The 19,631-nt window shown below is 42.4% G+C and overlaps 2 protein-coding genes across 3 annotated transcripts; both read right to left on the bottom strand.

Moving 5' to 3' along the window:
* Positions 1–86: 86 nt before the first annotated feature.
* Positions 87–5,941, bottom strand: nit2 (nitrilase family, member 2). The gene is made up of 10 exons (XM_062395756.1): positions 5,834–5,941; positions 5,582–5,700; positions 4,504–4,624; positions 3,596–3,684; positions 3,400–3,493; positions 3,234–3,308; positions 3,072–3,150; positions 2,515–2,613; positions 1,518–1,573; positions 87–778 (listed from the first exon to the last, which is right to left on the bottom strand). Exons 1-10 carry the CDS (start codon positions 5,910–5,912, stop codon positions 678–680), a joined length of 912 nt encoding a protein of 303 aa, XP_062251740.1. The 5' UTR covers positions 5,913–5,941; the 3' UTR covers positions 87–677.
* Positions 5,942–6,236: 295 nt separating this feature from the next.
* tbc1d23 (TBC1 domain family, member 23) lies at positions 6,237–19,420 on the bottom strand. Of its 2 annotated transcripts, XM_062395443.1 has the most exons (19): positions 19,322–19,420; positions 18,115–18,226; positions 17,043–17,148; positions 14,834–15,038; positions 14,615–14,738; positions 14,380–14,504; positions 14,242–14,288; positions 14,050–14,153; positions 13,771–13,893; positions 13,544–13,636; positions 13,287–13,457; positions 13,073–13,115; positions 12,874–12,980; positions 12,479–12,621; positions 12,031–12,075; positions 11,183–11,271; positions 10,933–11,068; positions 9,014–9,208; positions 6,237–8,201 (listed from the first exon to the last, which is right to left on the bottom strand). In XM_062395443.1, the coding sequence occupies exons 1-19, from the start codon at positions 19,357–19,359 to the stop codon at positions 8,117–8,119; spliced, it is 2,091 nt and encodes a 696-aa protein (XP_062251427.1). In that variant the 5' UTR covers positions 19,360–19,420; the 3' UTR covers positions 6,237–8,116. The 2 variants fall into 2 exon arrangements, with proteins under 2 accessions (XP_062251427.1, XP_062251428.1); XM_062395444.1 differs by lacking the exon at positions 12,031–12,075.
* Between the last annotated feature and the right edge of the window lie 211 nt (positions 19,421–19,631).

The raw sequence follows: 19,631 nt of genomic DNA on the forward strand, positions 1-19,631 counted from the left end.
TGTGTGTGTGTGTGTGGTTTAACAGATCATTTAGATATTAGTAAAGTTACTCAGCTCATCTCTTTACTATCTGTAACCCGGAGAAGTTGTTGTTTTTCAAGATTTATTAAAGATTCAAGATTCTCAAACCTGGTGCTCTTAAATTTCACCTCACAGGTGTATTCATGTTTTTTCCTCATGACAGAAAATTACACTTCAGATGTCTAAAGATCACCAAAAATGGTTCATGAGTTGAAACTGATAAAAGAAAAAAGACTAAATAATAGGAATTATATTATTCCAGTGAAATACATTGATGTTAAAATGGCTGCAATCTATCAAGAATTGTACTGACAAAAATGCCAATGGTACCATTACAAATAATCTGAGGCAGACGAAACCAGGTTTTGACATTAGATCATCTGTTACCAGGAACTATATAGGACCTAACTACTCACCAAAACTTTCATAAACTTGCTACTGATCGACTTATTGCAGTTGACATTACAGAAAATGTTATCACAAGTCCATCTTTAAGAGGCCGGCAGGATGACTGCGCTGAAATCATTGGGAATCAATCGTTTTTTGTCCCAGCTGTATTTCCTGAGTAGCTGAAGGAAGATGACGGGTCACAGCAGAAGTCTGATGCCCGGTTTGCATTCGGTGTCTTCAGACCTGATTTCTTGAGGTCGCTGCGTTCAGCTCGATCTCTCCTGCACAGACGACACCGTGTAGAGGTCACTGCGACGCTGGGCCGTGATCGGGATCTGCTGCCGGATGTCGGCCAAATACTGCAGGTCTGGGGACAGGTGACACCAGTTTAATGGAGACTCACTTTGTAAAGAGAGGTGGAAACAATAGTGTGTTGTAATACATCTGCCCTGCGTGTACTACTTTCGTGGAGCAGAAGTCTGCAGCTGTTTCATCAGGCTGTTAGTCTCGTTCTGTTATTAAGCAGGATCACACTCAATCTATCCAACAGATTAGCACAACAATGTCTCATGTTTAGACAGTTGCGCCTGAGTGTATGAAATTGGGTGCAGATCCAAATAAAAATCTGGATCTACTGAATTTAAATGTGAGGGAACTACTGGGCCTTGGCGGAGGCACGTGCTCTCTGAGTGACCCCAGCATCAGCTTCTGGTCCCACATACACACACGTATCCAGGGAGAACCCTCGCCTCTGAACGCAGAGTACAACTTTGCTGAACTTTGACCATCGATGTTCATTTTGAATGTGATATGTGTGACCAGGCACTTACTCCCACAGTCAGATCAAAGATGCATGACATGAACAGATAGATGATGGGATGATGAGTCTGTCAGAGGTATTGGGCCGACACCACCACAAAGTGGGTAGATGCTTCCCTGCCTTATCATTAAGATATCATCATCATCCTCCTCCTCCTCCTCCTCCTCCTCCTCATCATCATCATCGTGCAGCTCGTAAACAAAAGACGTAGCGACTGTGAGTTTGATTGTTTCGTCTGCATTTGTAATTCTACTGATCACCAGTAGCCCACTGCTCTGCCACTCACCTATATCAGCATAAATCACACCCTCCTCGGCTCCGGCCTTAGATATAACTTCTCCCCTGTGAGGACAGGTTGAAAAAAAAAAGCTGTAACATCTCAAAATATCCCCAGTCAGGTAGGATGTAGTTGGTTATTATGGGAGAAGGAGAGACATGATGGTGGAGGTGGAAAGTCATAGTAAATTACATTTAATACTGTGTTTAAGTACCATTTGAGGTTCCTGGGTATTTACACTTGATGCCAGTTTACTTCAGTGCATCTTAAAAGGGAAATGTTGTAGCTTTTACTCCGCTCTAAGTATTACACAGGTAGTTTACTAAACGAAAGCTGCTTTCAGACATGCATTCTCAAGACATTCTGCGGGGGGGCTGTAAAAACGCCAAGTAAAACTCTGGATAATGTCCAATGAGCCGCTGTGAGAACACAGCAGGAGATACAGCAGGAGATCCTCCAGGGGATTCACAGAGTGCGTGTTGATGAAGTTTCTGTCACAAACGTAAAAGATACTGAGGGAAATGTCAAGAGAATGTTTAGTGATCAAAGCCGCCACTGGTGTCACTGTACCGTAAACAAAACATTACATCCTGCCTCCGCCTGGGGCACCACCCCTCACCCGAATGCTCCCCCAGTGGCTTCTACATGTGTTGCAAAACCTTTTCATCCTGGTATTTGCATTACTATAATTTTTTTTTTCAAGTTTTGCATCAGTCGGGTGAGAGTGGACTCATTTGGCTCATTTAGACATTATACAGAGTTAGACGAGGGCGCAGGCTGGACAAACCCGGATAAAATACTCACACGTTAATACATTCTCAGAAATTTTAAATTACAGTTTTTCTGAACGATGAATACTAATACTCTCAGTAATTTCCTCTCTCACACACACACTTGACCCTGTCCATCACAGCTCCCTCACTACCACTCATTCTACGCCTCTGTTCTTTCCTCTCTTACGTTTGACGTCACATCACATGACCTCACATCTTCCCCTGTTTCTCACCATGGGTTTACAACAGTGCTGTGACCCCAGGCCACGTACGAAGCGGTCTCATCTCTGGCAGGTGACGCTGTGGCCACGTACAGTTGGTTATCTACGGCCCTGCATGGGAGACAACAAGGTTACAGCAGTGCCAGTCGTGGTATCATCGACAGATCAGCGCATGGGGAAAGGGTTATTGACAGCTCATATGATGCACAGGTGCAATGCAGGACATTTTTATATTGTGGAAAAGTTCTTTGTTTTTTGTAATTTAATTAAAAAAGTGAAAGTTTCATATATTTCAGACATTACTTGAAAGTAAAATATTCAAAGCCATTTTAGTTTCTATTTCGATGATTATGGCTCACAGCTCGAATTAAAAATAGTAAAATGTTTAGGATTCATTTAATTTTCACTTGCCATACACCCCGAAAATAATAACCTTTTTTTTTTTTAAATCAAAATTGTCCGAGATGATCCTTTATTATATAATTTTTAAGATTTTGTTTCGAAGAGCAAATATCCAGTGTACTTTCACTGAAAGGGTTTTCGGTAGTGACTGGGAGTGTGAGCCTGACCTCCCCCTCTGCAGGAGCTCCCAGTGCGCTGGACCAGTCGTCATGTTGAAGGCTCCGGGGTAGACGAGCAGCTGGCAGCCTGATGACAGCAGGACACACTCACTCAGCTAAATAACACAACACTGAACTCATGACAAACGAGCTGTCACTTCAGCCGCTCACCTTCCCGGCTGTAGAGCTGCGCCAGCTCTGCGAACCTGATGTCGTAGCAAATCCCCACGCCAACTTTACAGAACGCTGCAGGGCGTAACACAGAGAAAGCAAATGCATCAAAGTGACGCCGATCCAGCTGCAGGGAAAGAAGCCGCAGTCAGCAGGCGTCACTCACGCGTCTCAAACATTGACAAACTGTTGCCTGGACTCAACGTCTCCGACTCCTGGAAGCGAATCTTTCCCGGAACGTCGATGTCGAACAGGTGAATCTTGACAGAGAGATGAAGATGATATCGTGGAGGTCCTGCTATAATCTCACTTAGAGGTCAATAAGAAGTTTAACTAAAAGATTGTGTTCAATGCACACACACCTTTCTGTGCTTGAGAATCATCTCTCCATCAGGACTGAACACTGTGCAGCTGTTATACAACTTCCCTCCATCCTCCTCAGGGATAGAACCTGAGTAAAACACACACTCACATGGTTCATTCGAGTACGCTACATCACACCCTCCACACGTCTCCTTCACGATGCCACAATCATCTCACCTGTGTTGATGCTCTGAACTAGGTCAGAATTATTCCTTGTCATTAGTGAGTCCTCCTTAAACCTTTCTATAATATACGGTCCCTTTTTATTGTTTGTGTGCTTAGAAACAGTCTATGGTGCAGAGTGAAGTTAGAAAACTTTGTGTTCATCCCACCTGGTTTATCAGCAGTGAAGTTATTAATGTTTACTTGTGTGGTTCTTGAATAAATTGGAATGATTTACTCAACTGGTGTTATCTTTTTCATACATTACATATTTCCGAGGTCTGTTAAACAATCGACACAATCTCCAGACCCAAGTTGACAACTTTTCAAAATAAAAGCCGCAGTTCAATATGGTGAAATTAAAAAACAAATAATCGAAATGACCTGGTTTATCCAAGGACATAGAAGAAGACATGTTTAACTTGGTCCCGCCCCCACTGACTGCGACAGGGCGCTGGTCGCCTGTTTCATCAAAGTTCATCAATATCAAACAAACGCAATTCTCTCAAAGTTGGCGAGAATTGCGTTCCACAGACATTTGTGAAATTGATAGACGGATCATTTGTTTATTTTTAATCCTAGAAACAAAGCTAGAACACATGTTCACACTATAATACTGTAATATGAATATTATGTACAGGAGAAAGGCTTCTTGTTAGAACAACACATTCAAAAGGCATATTCACATTGACTCCCTAATGGACTGCAGTTTGTTTGATCAGTACAGTTACATATGGCTCCTTACCTCCCACCAGATACACCTTGTTCTCTTTGGCTGCCTCTGACAGCACCTGGGTGGACTCTCCTGGGATCCTCTCAGCGTACGAAGAGAAGAAGCTGGTTCCATACGGAGAATTGAAGCATTCCTGTGTTTAAGACCAATGAGAGAGAGGTTTTAAAGCAAGAAGTAAGATGTGACTTGAATCTAGGACGCAGACTGTCATGTGGAGTTTGATATTTTGTACCACTTGTCTGAAAAGGGGAACAGGGACAGAGAGGGCGCCCTCCTCTGACCAGGAGTGTTCAGTTGGTGCAAGCCAAAGACTGGGAAATGCGTTTGAATATCGGCCAGCAGCTTTTAGTCCCATCACACATTGTTACCACCACTTTAAGACCAGTTCTGATACTCTGGTTCAACACCCTGGTGTATACTGGCATCTGAGGAAAAACAAGGCTGGGAAACAATATCTGCCCAGACAAAGTGGGCTGCAGGGTTTTTGTTGCAACAGCCGCCATCATGTTGCTCTGAGATCTGGGGATCCATGGACCAGTCCTGTGCCTGACCATAAAGGAAACATCACAGGCTGCAGAGCTCTGCAGCCAATGGCTCTGGATCAGGAGGAAAGATCCCAACTGGGCTCCAAGATGTTAGGGACACACACCCAGGTCTGACCAGGCTGTGGTGGCCCTGACCTAGAAGAGGGGTCTCTTGTGATTAAAAAGCCGAAACACCCGATGACGCCAAGGTAAACATCTGAAGATGTGAACCAATCATCTGCTGGTGGTTGGCAGGCTATCATCACCCTGGTGCTGACCCTCAATTAAACAAGGGATATTCTCCATCTTGTCCAAAGATTAGATCAAAACCTTGAGAAGTTTGATCTTTATAGTTGTTTGGTTGATGCTAAGATACCATTGAGTTATCTGATTTCTTACAATGAATGGTGCTATTAAATAAATACATGTGTGGATTGATCATTATAATAATTGTATATTATTACTGCACAACTGCCCTCAAATGATTGTTTGAATGTTGAATGGACCGGACGAACACTTTAACTGCACAGTCCGCTGACAGTCCGCCTCCAACTCCTCCTGCTCACCGGCAGCAGCACCACCTGACTGCCCCGACCCGCCGCCTCCTTCACCAGCCTCCGGGCTCTGCTCAGGTTGTCCGCCTTCACACCGCTCACCTGCAGCTGCACCACCGCCAGACGGAACTCTGACAAACACAGAACCACCGGGAGAGAGTCACAGTGACAACACATCAGTCCACCATCTTTACTCTAGGCTAGTATGACTCGTAGCTTCAGATAAAGAAGAACAAACATCATAGCTCGCAGTAGAGAACTTACTGGACATTGCTCTGGTTAATCCTGACATGAGAGCATAGGAGATCTGTTTGATTCCACAGTTCCAACTCCTGTTAAACATTCATGAGCAGGAATGACATGTGCTTCCGGGTGGCTTTGCTTTTCAAAATAAGATTCTGTACTAAGTCTACGCCTTCGGGGAGGTGTTGTAAATCAAAAACAACAGAACAAGACGGTGAAGATAAACACGTGAAGGTTTTATTTGTTTATTTTTCCTATTTCAACTAAATCTTTCACAAAAATTTGAATTAATAGTGTTCAGACGTTTTAATTTGAAGCGTTATGACGCAGTTAGGTCAGCAGGGGGTGTGTGCCAATCCAGTATCAGCAAATAAAACAAAACATACCAGTAACACAACAACGTAAGAATGAGTGGCTCCACTGGTGCAGTCGAATAGTCTCCATTTATTAAAAACAGCAACGCTTAGAAAAAGATAGCAGTACAGTAAGGTGCCAGTAACATCTGAGACATGTTGCATCTCAACTAGTGGTTGACATCCTTTGCCAGTGATGTTAAGAGTCAAGACTCTCTGTGAAGGATGTTCCAGTTAACAGAAAACCAAAAAAGTATCACAAAATTACAGACTCTCTGTGAAGGATGTTCCAGTTAACAGAAAACCAAAAAAGTATCACAAAATTACAAAGTACAACATAATGCATGGGTTACACAGGAATGCTCTGAAGGGCCGCAGAGAAGAATGATCAGATTTAGGAGTTTTTAAATTCAAGTGTTTGCATCTTGCTGCCCATTTTTAAATGTGCCACATGTTTTAGCCCATTATGATTCCTCCTCTCCTGACTGAAATTTGAAGTGGAGCTTGTCAGGAAGCTCCTGCATCACTTTAGAGGCTTTGACACCTGAAACGCAGGATGCCCACACAACTAGACAAATGAACTGGTGAGCTAGCTGTAGCGAGGGGAAGTCTGAAGGTGAGTTTAAGATTAGAGGGGACGCAGCGATACGCTGATATGCTGCCACTGCTGGTACCAATATCACACATCACAGGCATGAGGCTGAAGGCAACAGTGGCGAGCAAACTGGAGCTGTTGAGTTTTGACTAATACAGTGGACAAGACGGGGTGATCTTAATTAGCGTCAAAGCACAGTCCTCGTTGTAGTTGTAGTTACGTTTTCTATCTGAACAGGTGCTGCTTCTGTTAGAGCGTCATTATCAAAACACAATTCCACTTAAGCATCTTTAGTGGGAAAATCATTCAGTCTGAATGGGATGGAGGTGCTCGGCCTTTAAAACAATCACTGAACCTCCTGTTGATGCAGTCCAGAGGAATGTGAGCAATACTTTAGGAGAGCTACATCAGACTGATATGAGATGAGGTTAATTCATTACTGTGTGGAGAAGCAGAGATTAATGATCTGCCAGAAACTCAGTGAAAGGCTCACGAGTCACTCTAGAGACAAGTGGAACTTCAAACTCTGAGCCGGTTTAGAAGTTTCACTGCACATTCTAACTATCAGGTAATGCTTTTAGAGCAACATTGAAACGGTCTGTGCTGATATAGAGCAGTTAACATAATATATATATATACACACATCACATTTTCAAACAGCCTCAAATAGTATACATTTAAGGAGCCTGTTGGAAAAGAAAAGCTACAAAAACAGGTGTTATTGTGAGAAAACCTGACTCATCTGCCGGCAATGCCTTTTATGGGGGATGTGGATCTTTAGGTTTGCCGACCCATGCTCACTTCTTGAACAAACCAGGATCCTTAAATCTACTTGACACAACCGAAAAGTTAGTTAACAGACATGACTGACCTGCGATACCGTTCACTACAAAAGTAGGAGTGAGCTCGAGATGCTCAAGTCCAAAGAAAAAGTCAGTCGCGTAATAATTGAACAGGTTTGCCGCCGGTCAGTCGCTCAGTACGCTACGTTAAGGCCAGAGGGAAATTGACAGGGTGGAATTGCACTGTAATCCCATGTTTTGTCAAGAGTAAAGTAAAACATACACTTGAACCAATAGATTTCTTTAAATTAGTGTAAGATAATGGTTTGAGGACTGCAGAGCACCTAAGTATTTGCACACACATTCTGTCCCATGGGGCTGCAGTCAGTGGTGAGCTCCCCCGTCCCAAACACAGACACACAGGGCTGTTCAGTCATCACTGCACTGCATCTGTCCAGGAGGGAGGACAGCCGAGGGGGGGCGGGACAAACGGGGGCAGACGGTGACTCTTCTTTACAGTCTGCGTCACGGCTGGCCGCCGAGAACCCCTCCATCGTGACACCATCATCTCTGTTTACGAGCTTTCCAGAGCATCTAGCACTTTCATGATCTGCTGCTTGATGACTTTGGTGGCGTCACCTGCGTTTGGTATCAAGTATCTAAGAGAAGGACGCGAAAAGTAGATCAGTTAAGAGGAAAAAGCGGTGATGATTACATTAGTTTCATGCAACAAAAACAATAATAGATAACACATATTTATATATATTTATATAAAGAGCTTTGTAGAGATCAGATGTCAAATCTACAGATAATTAATGTAGGTCTAACCCAGCCTGTGGCTCTTTTTATCAGGGTAATCTGCAAATGCCTTTCATAAAGTTGTTAATTGAAGAAAATATTAATTTAACACATTTAGTAAAAAGTACTCAACCTCCTGTCATGCTGATGTTAAGTGAGAGAATTGATAACACTCTCACTTCTGTACACTTGTTAAGACTGGAATGAACCTGTTGCTTAGCTAAGATGTCACTACAGTAAGTAGCTCCCCATTAACCAAACAATTTGTGATTTTTACACCTGTGTTTACGTACACATGGAAACCTTGAATTGACACAGTCTTTATGCTAAGCTAAGGTGTTGCGGGCCCCAGGTCCATATTTAGGGCACGGACAACAAAGTGTTGTCTGCGTTCTTATCAATGTATCAAATATCTGAATAGGCTCATTTGATTTGATGTCCCCTTCCACTTATCATGTTGTTGTTATGCATGTTTTCATCGAAAATAGAACATATCAAGTGTAACTCTTAAATAACATTAATAACAACGATTACCATATAAAATCAGGTGATAGGTGTCCTCTATAGGTAATACAGACTAAGAAGTTCATCACTGCTTTAAAGTCACACGCAATCACACTTGTTTCTCATCAGCTGGATGTCTAATGTGAAATCTGCTTCTGTGAACAAGCACCTCTCAACTGCTGATATCTCCACTCCAGCTGAGTTGTTGCTGCCAAACTTGAATGTGATCAGTTCGGGATGCTTCTTTTTGGATGTGATCTTCACCACAGAGTTCAGTGCTTGTCTGGATTGGATGTAGGCGAAGCCTTTCCTTGAGGCGATCTCCCTCAGGCAGTACATGTGAGTTGCTGTGATCAACAAGTGGCTGGAAATACAAAAGCACAATATGAGGGTTAAGATTCATGGATTCCTGAATTGTAATGCATCTTGTAAATCGAATGAAGTGTGCAATAGTCATGTTTTATTTGCTAATGCTTCTGGATCAGAGATGTTCCTGGATGTTTCAGGTGTTTCAGTATCAAACACCCTCCTCCAGGCGACCCAGCTAAATCTGATCAGACCCCATCCTGTCCAGATGGCTAGCTAGCTACCTTGCACCCCATGTTTCTTCTCTTTTGAGCCACAGCCATCTTGAGGCTTTCTCCGGCACTTGCCCAGCAAACTGAAGGCTTTGGACAAGGATCGAGCGGCAAAACCCTGCATGGCACTGTTACTGACAGACACCCTTAGGGTGACCAGACGTCCTCTTTTTCCCGGACATGTCCTCTTTTCGAGACCTAAAAAATGCGTCCGGCAGGGATTCCAAAAATGTCCGGTATTTTGCCTTTTTTTTTGCCTCGTCGCATATTTGTGTTTCTGGGTCTTTCACATAGCCTACTAGTTATTTCGGCCTTCCAAGTTCTGGAAATGGTACCACCCTTACGTTTCACCTTCTTGCGCGAGCTGACTGTAGAGAGTCTGTCATTGGGCGACCGATCTCAGGGTTGCCAGAGCCACGATAATTATCCTTCAAATACAACTATTTTGAGCCTTTGGAATGTTACTTTGCCATTTCCAATCTGGCAACATTGAGCACCTTGCCGCTTCCACTCTGTGCGCTGTTTACAACAGCACATTACATCTGCAGCCATGCCTAAACGTAAATGTAAGTTCACGGACGAACTAAAAAAAAAATACCCATGTTTTCGCCTCGGCCGTGATGCTTCGGAAGCTGAGTGCATGACATGCAGAGCAGGCACTTACGTGTCAGTGGCAAATAAAGGTGGCAGCGATTTGGAAGCTCACGTACACTCTGCAAAACACAAAACTGCAGCAAGAGGAGAGAGCTCGTCGAGTAAAGTGACAGACCTTTTTGTGAGTAAAACTGTTACGGCTGCAGAGGGTATTTTAATATGTGGCCATATAAAGAATTTATTATTTAGAATGTTTTATTTGTTATCATTATTGACCCATTTAAATGCCACAAAAAAGATTTGTTTTACATTTGCACTTTGCAATTTTGTTAAAGTTTAATAAATAGATGTTCATATAGTCATTTGTGTCATTTCATGTGTGACATTTGTATGCATTCACATGGTCATGGTGCGGCATGCTATACACTACACCCCCCCCCCCCCCCCCCCCCACGAAGTGTCCTATTTTTTACAAACTCAAATCTGGTCATCCTACCTAAAGGCCTCTTCCAAGTGCTCATAAGGTACTGTTGGCTGTAACTCGTACACAAGGACGATGTCTGGTCTCATAGTGGAGGTAACAATGTGATGGGGGAACGTCAGTTGCCTCTCAATGTCCACCACTAGCTGCCAATCAGTCAGGATGCCTGCAGATGGTCTTGCTCTGATAAAAGTGATTGCTTGCTTGGTGGGGTTGGATTGTTTAGCCCATTCAAAGCCTGCACCGATTGCTTCAGGTTCTGGTCATGCCTGCATCGGTATTGTACCTCACCTAATGCCTTTAAGCAGCTGCTCAGAATGTGCACCATGTGCTTCTTCATTTGCTTGCTCAATACAAATCCAGCCGTGGAGGATGGGTGTAGGCATCACAAGAGGAGATTGATCACGTTATCAGTCATTCAGACATTCGACTCACCTCGGGAACATGTGGCCAGTTTCTTTCACCTCATTGCATGGAATGTGATGCTTTACATCTGGTTTGTTCATCCAGGTCTGAATGTTGACAATCTCCTTCCTGTCATCGTCTGACATGGACGAGCTGTCAATCTCATCTGCAGACAAAAGATGGAGATTATTCATTTTTTTCAAATAATAAAAACTCCCACATTATTTGAATATTACTAATCTCGAGGGTTCAGCTCCATTAATTTTCATTGAGAGTTTACCTGTGTCATACTCCTCTTCATCACCAATACTGAACACAGGTTTAACACCTCGGTAAGGTTTGCCGACACGGTCGCTGCTGCTCACGTGTCTGGAGATGAAGTAACAAGAAACAGGGGAACTTAGAGCCTTACATCAGAACTAAGACATAAAGTCACATCAATGCCTGGGATGGAAAGTGACATAAAGTACACATAACAGCAGGGTTGACCACACAAATAGCAATGGCATGAAGATCTCCAGGCTGCAGTTAACACTCTTAGCCCTCTACTGCCTTGTGTTATGCTGCTGAAAACAAAGAAAGAGGTTAAGAGATGTTTCTACTGGACACCAGGAGTTAGAAAATTTGTTCCTGAATGATATTCAGGGCTATTAAAAATCAATAAAACCTAGTAATTATTTCTGTGGTGCATTTTAATTTTTCTTTAATAGCCCCGGCTATCATCGAAAAGAACAATGAGATGGAAAGACAGACTGTTAAGTGCATCTCGTAGCAAACAGCATTGAGGCTGAGGTTCTCCCTTAACACCTCAGTTATTCGCACTAGAAAAAGACAGCGAGTTGTGGGTATAAATATGAGTCAATGCATCCTGAAAGGGCACAGCAGCTTCACCAGTGCCACCTTGAGTGCAGTGCTACATGTTAGTGAAAGCATGAGGACAGATCTGTAGGAACATCTTGTGCACAGCTTGCCCACGCTGTATGGGAATGTGTCGTTGGCAGAGATGCTGGTGCTAGGCATGCGTTATTGTGAAACAAGGTAAGTGTCCTACACCCTTCAAGGACCGGTGCGGGCCTACAGCTAGTGGGCATGCTGGTGACAAAAGACTCAATGTCAGGGAGCTCTTACCGATCTGGAATCACCTTCTCTGGCCAAGGCAGATTGAAAGACATTCTAGCATGGAATAAGGCACAAGGTTTGGTAAACTTAAGTTAAAACACGACCAAATAGCAAAACTTGATGTGAGCTACACTCGTAACAATGACCTCATTTAAAGTAGTCTGCTCACTGTCAGTCCAGTGGGCAGATTGTGAAAAGGCTGCAATGGTTTGTGAAGAAAAAAAGTGTTTACTAACTATACCCTTCATTTTGTTTCTAAATGTTAAACATGTGTGAACAGATATCGAACACGGCAGCATGGTTTCATATTAGTGACCAAATTAATGTCTAACTTTAGGGGACCAGAAAATGAAATGCTATATTCGTCATTTGAAAAACTAAACCAGTAGTAAAGGAAATGTCTGTGATGTAGCAGTGCTTTTTGGTATATTACCATGGAGTAGAAGTGGGAACTCACCTGTCTACAGGGGTGGAAGTATTTTCAATGAAGCTGATCATCTTCTCCTTCACGTTTACCGACTTGGACTTGAGAGCAAATGTCATTTTGTTGACCAGGGACTTCACTCCTTTGCCGTCTCCAGGGCTGCTGAGAGACTCTCCCTGTATTCCCAGAAGAAGATAAGAACCCAGATAAAGATATATTTAAAATGCCCATGTTTGCATATTAGACACGACACAATCCTGAGAGAAACTAATTAAGCAAAATGCCCTCTTGTGATTCATCAACATACCTCCACCTTATCCTTACACTTGTGTATTTATGAAAGAATTATACCCACTGTCCTGTTTGGCCTATTATTTAATATAATTTTTGTTAACTCCACCGTCGTTTCAACATCTTTGGCGACTTACATCAGCAGAGCTGAGGCTGCTGTGAGACCCTGATGTGCTGACAATCCAGTGGAGGTATGAAGAGTCCAGGCCTTCCACAGTAATGTCAACCAGATGCTGCTGAAGAGCTGAAATCACACAGATCTCTGAGTTTAGAATTCTTACCCATATCCCATATATCTATATTTATTATATATACATCTCCCATACATGTCCTTACCCATAAAACCTCCTTTAGTGATGCAGACATATTCTTTGTTTTTCTGCAAGAAGATACAAAGATGTTAGATCGTGCAAAAGTATGACATTTAAGGAAATTGGGCAAAGATGATTGTTTCCCCACAAACAGCAAAAAAAAGGTCTATGAAGATTTTCATTATTTTTCTCTTTTCTGTCCAGTTGATCTTCCTTCCCTGCCTTTCAACATCCCTCACCTGCAGGAAATGGGCCAACACCATGTTCATGTACATGTCCTCCTCCTCCCTCCCACTGCCCATGAAGCACAGGTGCTCTCCGCTGGCGATGGAACCAGACTCTAAAGACTGCTTCTGAGCATCCAGCAGGGATTTCACAGAGAGAGCAAACTCAGACGGATTCTGGAGCATCTGTGGGATGACAGGAACAAATGTATTACTTCACGTACATATTTCATATACATTTTCATAGAGAATCAATATTGTAAATCTCTCACCAGGTCAGAGTCGAGGTGGAAGGCCGTGGACAGGTGCCCGGCATTGTACTGCTCCGCAGGCCGACAGTCCACCACAAAGAACCGCACACCATCCTGATGATAAAACCCATTAATATTGCATCAAACATCATTTTCTCTTTCCAGCTTATCACATGGCAGAGCTCCAAGTGTTTATAACCTCCTTAGTAGTTTAAAGGAGTGAAAAGTAACCTGGGAGTGTTACTGACCTGCTGAAGCTGGTTGGCCTGCAGGATTTCAGGGACAGACACAGGGAGACACAGGGCCTGACTCAGGTCTGTGTCCTCCTCTTTCAGAGCCACCAGGCTGCTACCAAACAGATTCTGATTCATCTGCCAGGGCACGAACAGAGAAGATAGCAAACAATGAATTCTCTTGTGCAGCCTCAGTCACCTCTTTGTTAACTTTGTCATCACAATCCTGAATCGTATGAACACTTATCTCTGTGAATCCAAACCAAGATTCTCTATTTGTACATAGCACCTTACCTTTCTGAGCGACAATGGAGTCTTGCTCTGATAATACTGAGCCAGAGAAAACAAATCTTCAACGTCTTCAGATTCCAGGAGCGAAGGAAACGCTTCCAGCATTTCTGTGACAGAAAAGGCCTTGTTCATTCTAACTGTTTTAACAAGACACAGAGCAAATCCAGAAATAACAAAACAGGAAGCCACACTTACTGATGATTTCCTCTTTGCCGTCTCCTTCTTGTGTAAGGATGCTCTCTCTGAAGGTTAATCAAACAATGACAAATCAAATATAAATCTTAAGTTCCTGAGTATGATCGTGTTTCTGTAGTTTTAACAAAAGTTGCCTACTTGGCATTGACGAGCATAACTAGCATGATGAAGAAGATGAGGAAGGGGTCAGCCTGCTGGATGTAGATGTCCCACAATGCCTGGGTAACATCAGGAAGGCAGTGACTGGAAAATATACTACCCAGCTACAGAGAAAAGACAAAGACACACGGTTCAGACAGGACTACATTTGTATAATCTGTCCTAATCACAGGAAACAGCCTGTGACATGAATTGTGAAGAAAAACTCACTAACCCAGTTGATGGCATAGGAGTCAGGGGTGATCTTTTTGGTGTCCAAGAAAGAGCAGAGCTCAGGCTCATGGTACTGCAGCAGTAGTCTGAACAGGTGGAAGGGTCGACCATTTGGCACACAGTCCCTGAAACAAACACGTTATCCAGATATTAGAGTTAAAGTTTAAGGGTCTATGTGAGTGGGATGAAAAGTGGGGACAACAATGTCCAGATGATTCACCTGGGGATGTATTTGTTCATAACAGCATAGAAGCAGTTGTAGAGGTCGCTGCGGGGAAGCATAAGCCCCAGCAGTGGTTTGAGCAGGTGTGGCCAGCTCAGCTCTGGAGTGAAGGTGATGTTGCGCGACTTGCAGTAGAAAGTGATGACTGACTCAACATCAGACACCATGTCACTGCTCTCCTCCTCCGATAATCCCAGCTGATCTACACATGCAGACAGAGGAAGGTATTATTTGTGTTTTTCATATGCATGTCACACGTTGTACAGTGAAAAAAACAAGTTTACATAATTATTAAAATACACTTGAAAAGAGCACTTCTTTCTGTAAAACTATAGCCTGACATTGTCAGACTCACAATTCTAGTCAGAATGTGAGTCTGACAACGGCTGAAGCACCGCTGTGCCAAGGCTGCCTCGCGCCGTGCAGCGATCGTTTCGGCGTCGAATCATTTTTTTGCGCTTGACACGAGCGTATCGCACCAGGAAACACACTGAAAAATGATCTTAAACTATATTGATGACATATTTTATATGATATAAATGATCAAATATGCATCCCATACTTTGAAGTCTCCTTCTGTTGTCCTGGAGTTTTAATTTGACCAATGACATTATTAAATGTCCCCCTCTGCCCATCCACTACAGCCACACAAGCAGTGAAACAGATAAAAAGAGAGAGAGAGGGGGCTACGTATTCTCCACATAGGCTTGAGTGGAGAATACGTAATTTACCCCCGACACCCGACATTTAACGGAGCAAACAGTGAAGTTCTTCAACATGGATGACATTAAATAAATAATTGAAGTGGAGAAGTACATTGAGTTGTATGATCCTCGGAACATGTTGTATAAAGACAACACCAAGAAAGACAAATGTTGGGACGCTGTTGCTTAATGTTGGAGCAAAAAGTAAGTATATGCTTTTAATCTACTGGATCAACGGGTGATATTATTAGCGCTGCCCGGCGGTTCAGCGTCCGGTGTGAACAGCCAAGCGCCGGCGCAATAGGGATTAGCGCGGTGCTTTGGCGTCGCCTCCACGTTCTCTGTTCTTCTTTCAAAATGAATGCGCTGTCTATGTCTTCTAAAACAGACTCAATGGCAGCATCTAAACATCTCAGCTCTCCAGTGGCAGGCATGTTTGTTGAAAACGAATTCAACCCAAGGGCACTTTGATGACGTGGTTGATTACGTTACCGTTAATCATCTGTCCATCACCGAAAACGGCCCGCCGTGACAATCTGATTGGCCCGGTCGGGCATAATTTCTCCCCAACGGAGCGACTCCAGACCGAACTTCCCGACCTCAAATGTTGTGGGCGGGGCTAAGTTCGTCTGGCATTCAGGCTAGTAAAACTAGTTTTTCTAAGACTATTTCTAATAAGAGGTTTTCTATTTTAAGCTATATGAGATCCTGTTGTCAAGGGCAGACTAAAAAGAAGTAATTCTTTAGATACCAACAGACTGCATGAATGAGGAAATGTAGCTATCTAATGACTCGACTTGAGATACATACTTATCAGAAGCTGTAAACTTTATCATGTGGGTGTTTTGTTATCTAGGTTACATACAACAATGAAAAGCCTCCTGAAAAAAATTATTTTTATTAATTTATAAATATTCCTTTTACATTTTCTGCTTAGACAGCTGACCATTTTTAAACTATGAGATCATCATTATTAAGTTACTGTTCACCACCTACAGTGAACCATCTTGGTTTTTTTTTCAAGCAATTTATAAGTAAAATACCCATCTACAAACAGAGTAAGGATGTAGGAGCAGAATATTATAATTACTGTGCAGGTAGATCAGAAACTGCGAAAAGACATTTCGCAGTTTCTGATCTACATGCACAGTAATTACAATATTCTCGTCCCTCTCGTACATACAGGTTCCACCAAATAAAGGTGTGAAGGATTCTTTAGTTTCTGTTTGTAACATTTAGGGTAAAACCATCATTAAAGCAATACAGACATTACTCATTGTATTATCAATACTATTTTGCACTTTGTCAATGTTAAACCTTATAGTTTTCCTACATGATGACTGATACTTTATTTTGAAGGGGATTCACATCCCTGACCTGCACAAACTACAAACAACTAACTACATTCTGTTCACGTCTGGGCACTGATTAAGTTCTTTCACTACAGCAGTTCCACAGATCATCATTGTTTCAAAGAATTAAAGACACATGCATTTACTCACCAATAAGCTGTTGACTTCGATTATGAATGGGTGTCTGTTCTGGTAAATCCAAGACGCCATCCCAGGGAGACAGACTGTCTCCTTTTCCAGAGACATTGAGAGCGATCTGATCAACACAAAACAAAGAAGTCACAGCTGAACATGCAAACAATGAGTGAGAAAGAGACAACTGATAATTACATCTCGACAGTGTCTCAACTGCTTCGGCACTAATGAAAACCAATTTACTAAGATGTAACAGAGTTTGGTAATAAATGCTTATTAAAATCCAACAACTGCAATCCCAGCAATGAACTCGTTCTTAACCAGATGATCATGATTATAATCTGCTAACAATCCAAGAGTAAGACTGGTGTATTACTTAACATGTTCAAATAAAAGGAACATGTTGCAGATTCAAAAAGTTCACAAAGTTCAAAATGTATTCTCGGCAACTGAGTTTATACTGACTCAACATAAATCAGGATTATGTTTTGTCCACAACAAAATAACTAATAACCTAGAATTTTCTTTAATTGGATAGTTCAAATTATGTTGATTAATTGTATCCACACAATATGGCCATAACTTGTGTCAACCAGCAAGTAAAAAGATGATTATGTAATGAAAATCATTGATTTATCGTATCCGAGCAAATACAAGTCACTCTTAAATTAATAGTAGAAAAAGCTGCATGGTATTTTAAATGATTGAAAATTATATATTAACACTAAATACAACAGATTATTTCTAAAATGGAATGTTATTAATGAACCGATAAAATTGTCTACAGTCGAAACAAACCAGTATTAACTGCTCAAAGAACCTTTCAGCATTTGGGCACATGTTTCATTGTTAAATTTGTTGTAGGTATGTGGTTTCAGACAGCCTGTCATGTGGGTGTGTCTGCTGAGCACAAAATGCTGGTCTTTCCAGTCTGTTGACATCTGCCTCACATGAGGTACTGTCATCGTCACAGCATGTAGACTATTAATAGAAGCATTACTGATTCCTAGTCATACAGACAAACATACCATCTCTACCTTTATAAGTTTTAAACTACAGTAATGGTCACATTGTAAGTGATCTTCACCTTCCACATCTTGGCTCTGTGTTGGGCTGAATGTTCCTGCACCTGGGCGATGCCTCTCTCCATCTCCATGTCGGAACCACCGGAATCCAGAGCATCGGCTAGATCCTGGTCCCTGAGGCAGCAAAGACAGCAGAGTCACAATATTTAAACCCTTTCCACAAAGTCTCCATGAATTAAAGTGGATTTTTACCAGGTAAAATGTGATTTTCCTTTTCTGGTATCAAGTCATCTCAGAAAATGCTGGGTCATGAATAATTGTTTTCTCTCAATTTTAACAACTTAATTAGTCAAATCAAAATGAGGAAATAAAAACCTCCAGGTACACAATTCTTTTAATGAGGAGGTTTGCTGTTGTTCTCCAGGTAGTATTACTGTTAATGAAATATATGGAGTTGTCAGTCACATGGTAGACACAACAAACCATTTAAACTGTGTCGGTGCACTCATAACTTCTGATCTGTACTCGGAATTACAATTACAATTCATACAAACAAAACGTTATGAATACATAAATAATAGGTTATAGTTTTGAATATTCCCCCAAACAGTTATACCATGGACCTGTCATTACATGACACTGTGGAATGTGCAGGACACTGGACTATTTAACAGGTGGTCGAGTAGAAACATGGGGGAATCTTTATTATGATGATACTTCTTAAGTCCACTGTAATCCAGACATGTATTAACAGCTCCTCACATGTTGACAGGTCTAGACCGTAAATTACACTATGTTATATGAAGATATTTGAAAGCGTCACATGAGTACAGCGCACCAGAGCTAGCTGAGGTGAGGGGCCGCGGGTCGGTTCGTTTAAAGCCGAGCAGAAGTCGATTCACACCGGCTATCAAGCTAGTTAAGGTTAGCTTACTGGTCGACAGACTTCACATGCGGACTTGAGAAAAGAGAAAGAAGTGATGAAACGATACCTATCTACACTGATATGTTCCGAAGCTGCTTATGAATCTTAACCCGTCTTAGAGCCTCGGCTGTTTAACACAACCAACTTAGCTAATTATCATTAGCTGGCTAGCTGCCTACCAGTAACGGTACCAAAGCGACGAGCATCCATCGTCAGCGGAGCAGACTCACAACAGACACACGTTTAGCTGCTCCACATGATACAAAGTCAGATAAACACAACACTGGAGTTTGACAATTAAAATAACGTCTCTGTTCACGTCAGTCAGATACGAATGGTCTCACCAGCTGCCGTGAAGCGCTTCCTCCGCGGCGTCCGCCATTGTTGTGTTGACGGAGACACGTCAAGTGCCGTGAACAGGGCCGGAGTGTCGCAAAACGCTGCCACTGATTAGCACCCCCCCCCCCCATCTTCATCATCATCATCACCTTCATCATCATCTTTTTCTTCCCCTGTTGACCGCTGACAAGAGGGCTTGGGCTTGCTCCATCCTATAATGAACACATTTAGACCATGCTAATACAAAGGAATATGGGAGATGTTAAAGTTCAGAATGTTGTTTTCTTAAAGTGATAACCAAATTCTGGGTAAACC

This window comes from Platichthys flesus, chromosome 9 (genome assembly GCF_949316205.1).
Source record: "Platichthys flesus chromosome 9, fPlaFle2.1, whole genome shotgun sequence".
In the NCBI taxonomy this organism is placed as follows: domain Eukaryota; kingdom Metazoa; phylum Chordata; class Actinopteri; order Pleuronectiformes; family Pleuronectidae; genus Platichthys; species Platichthys flesus.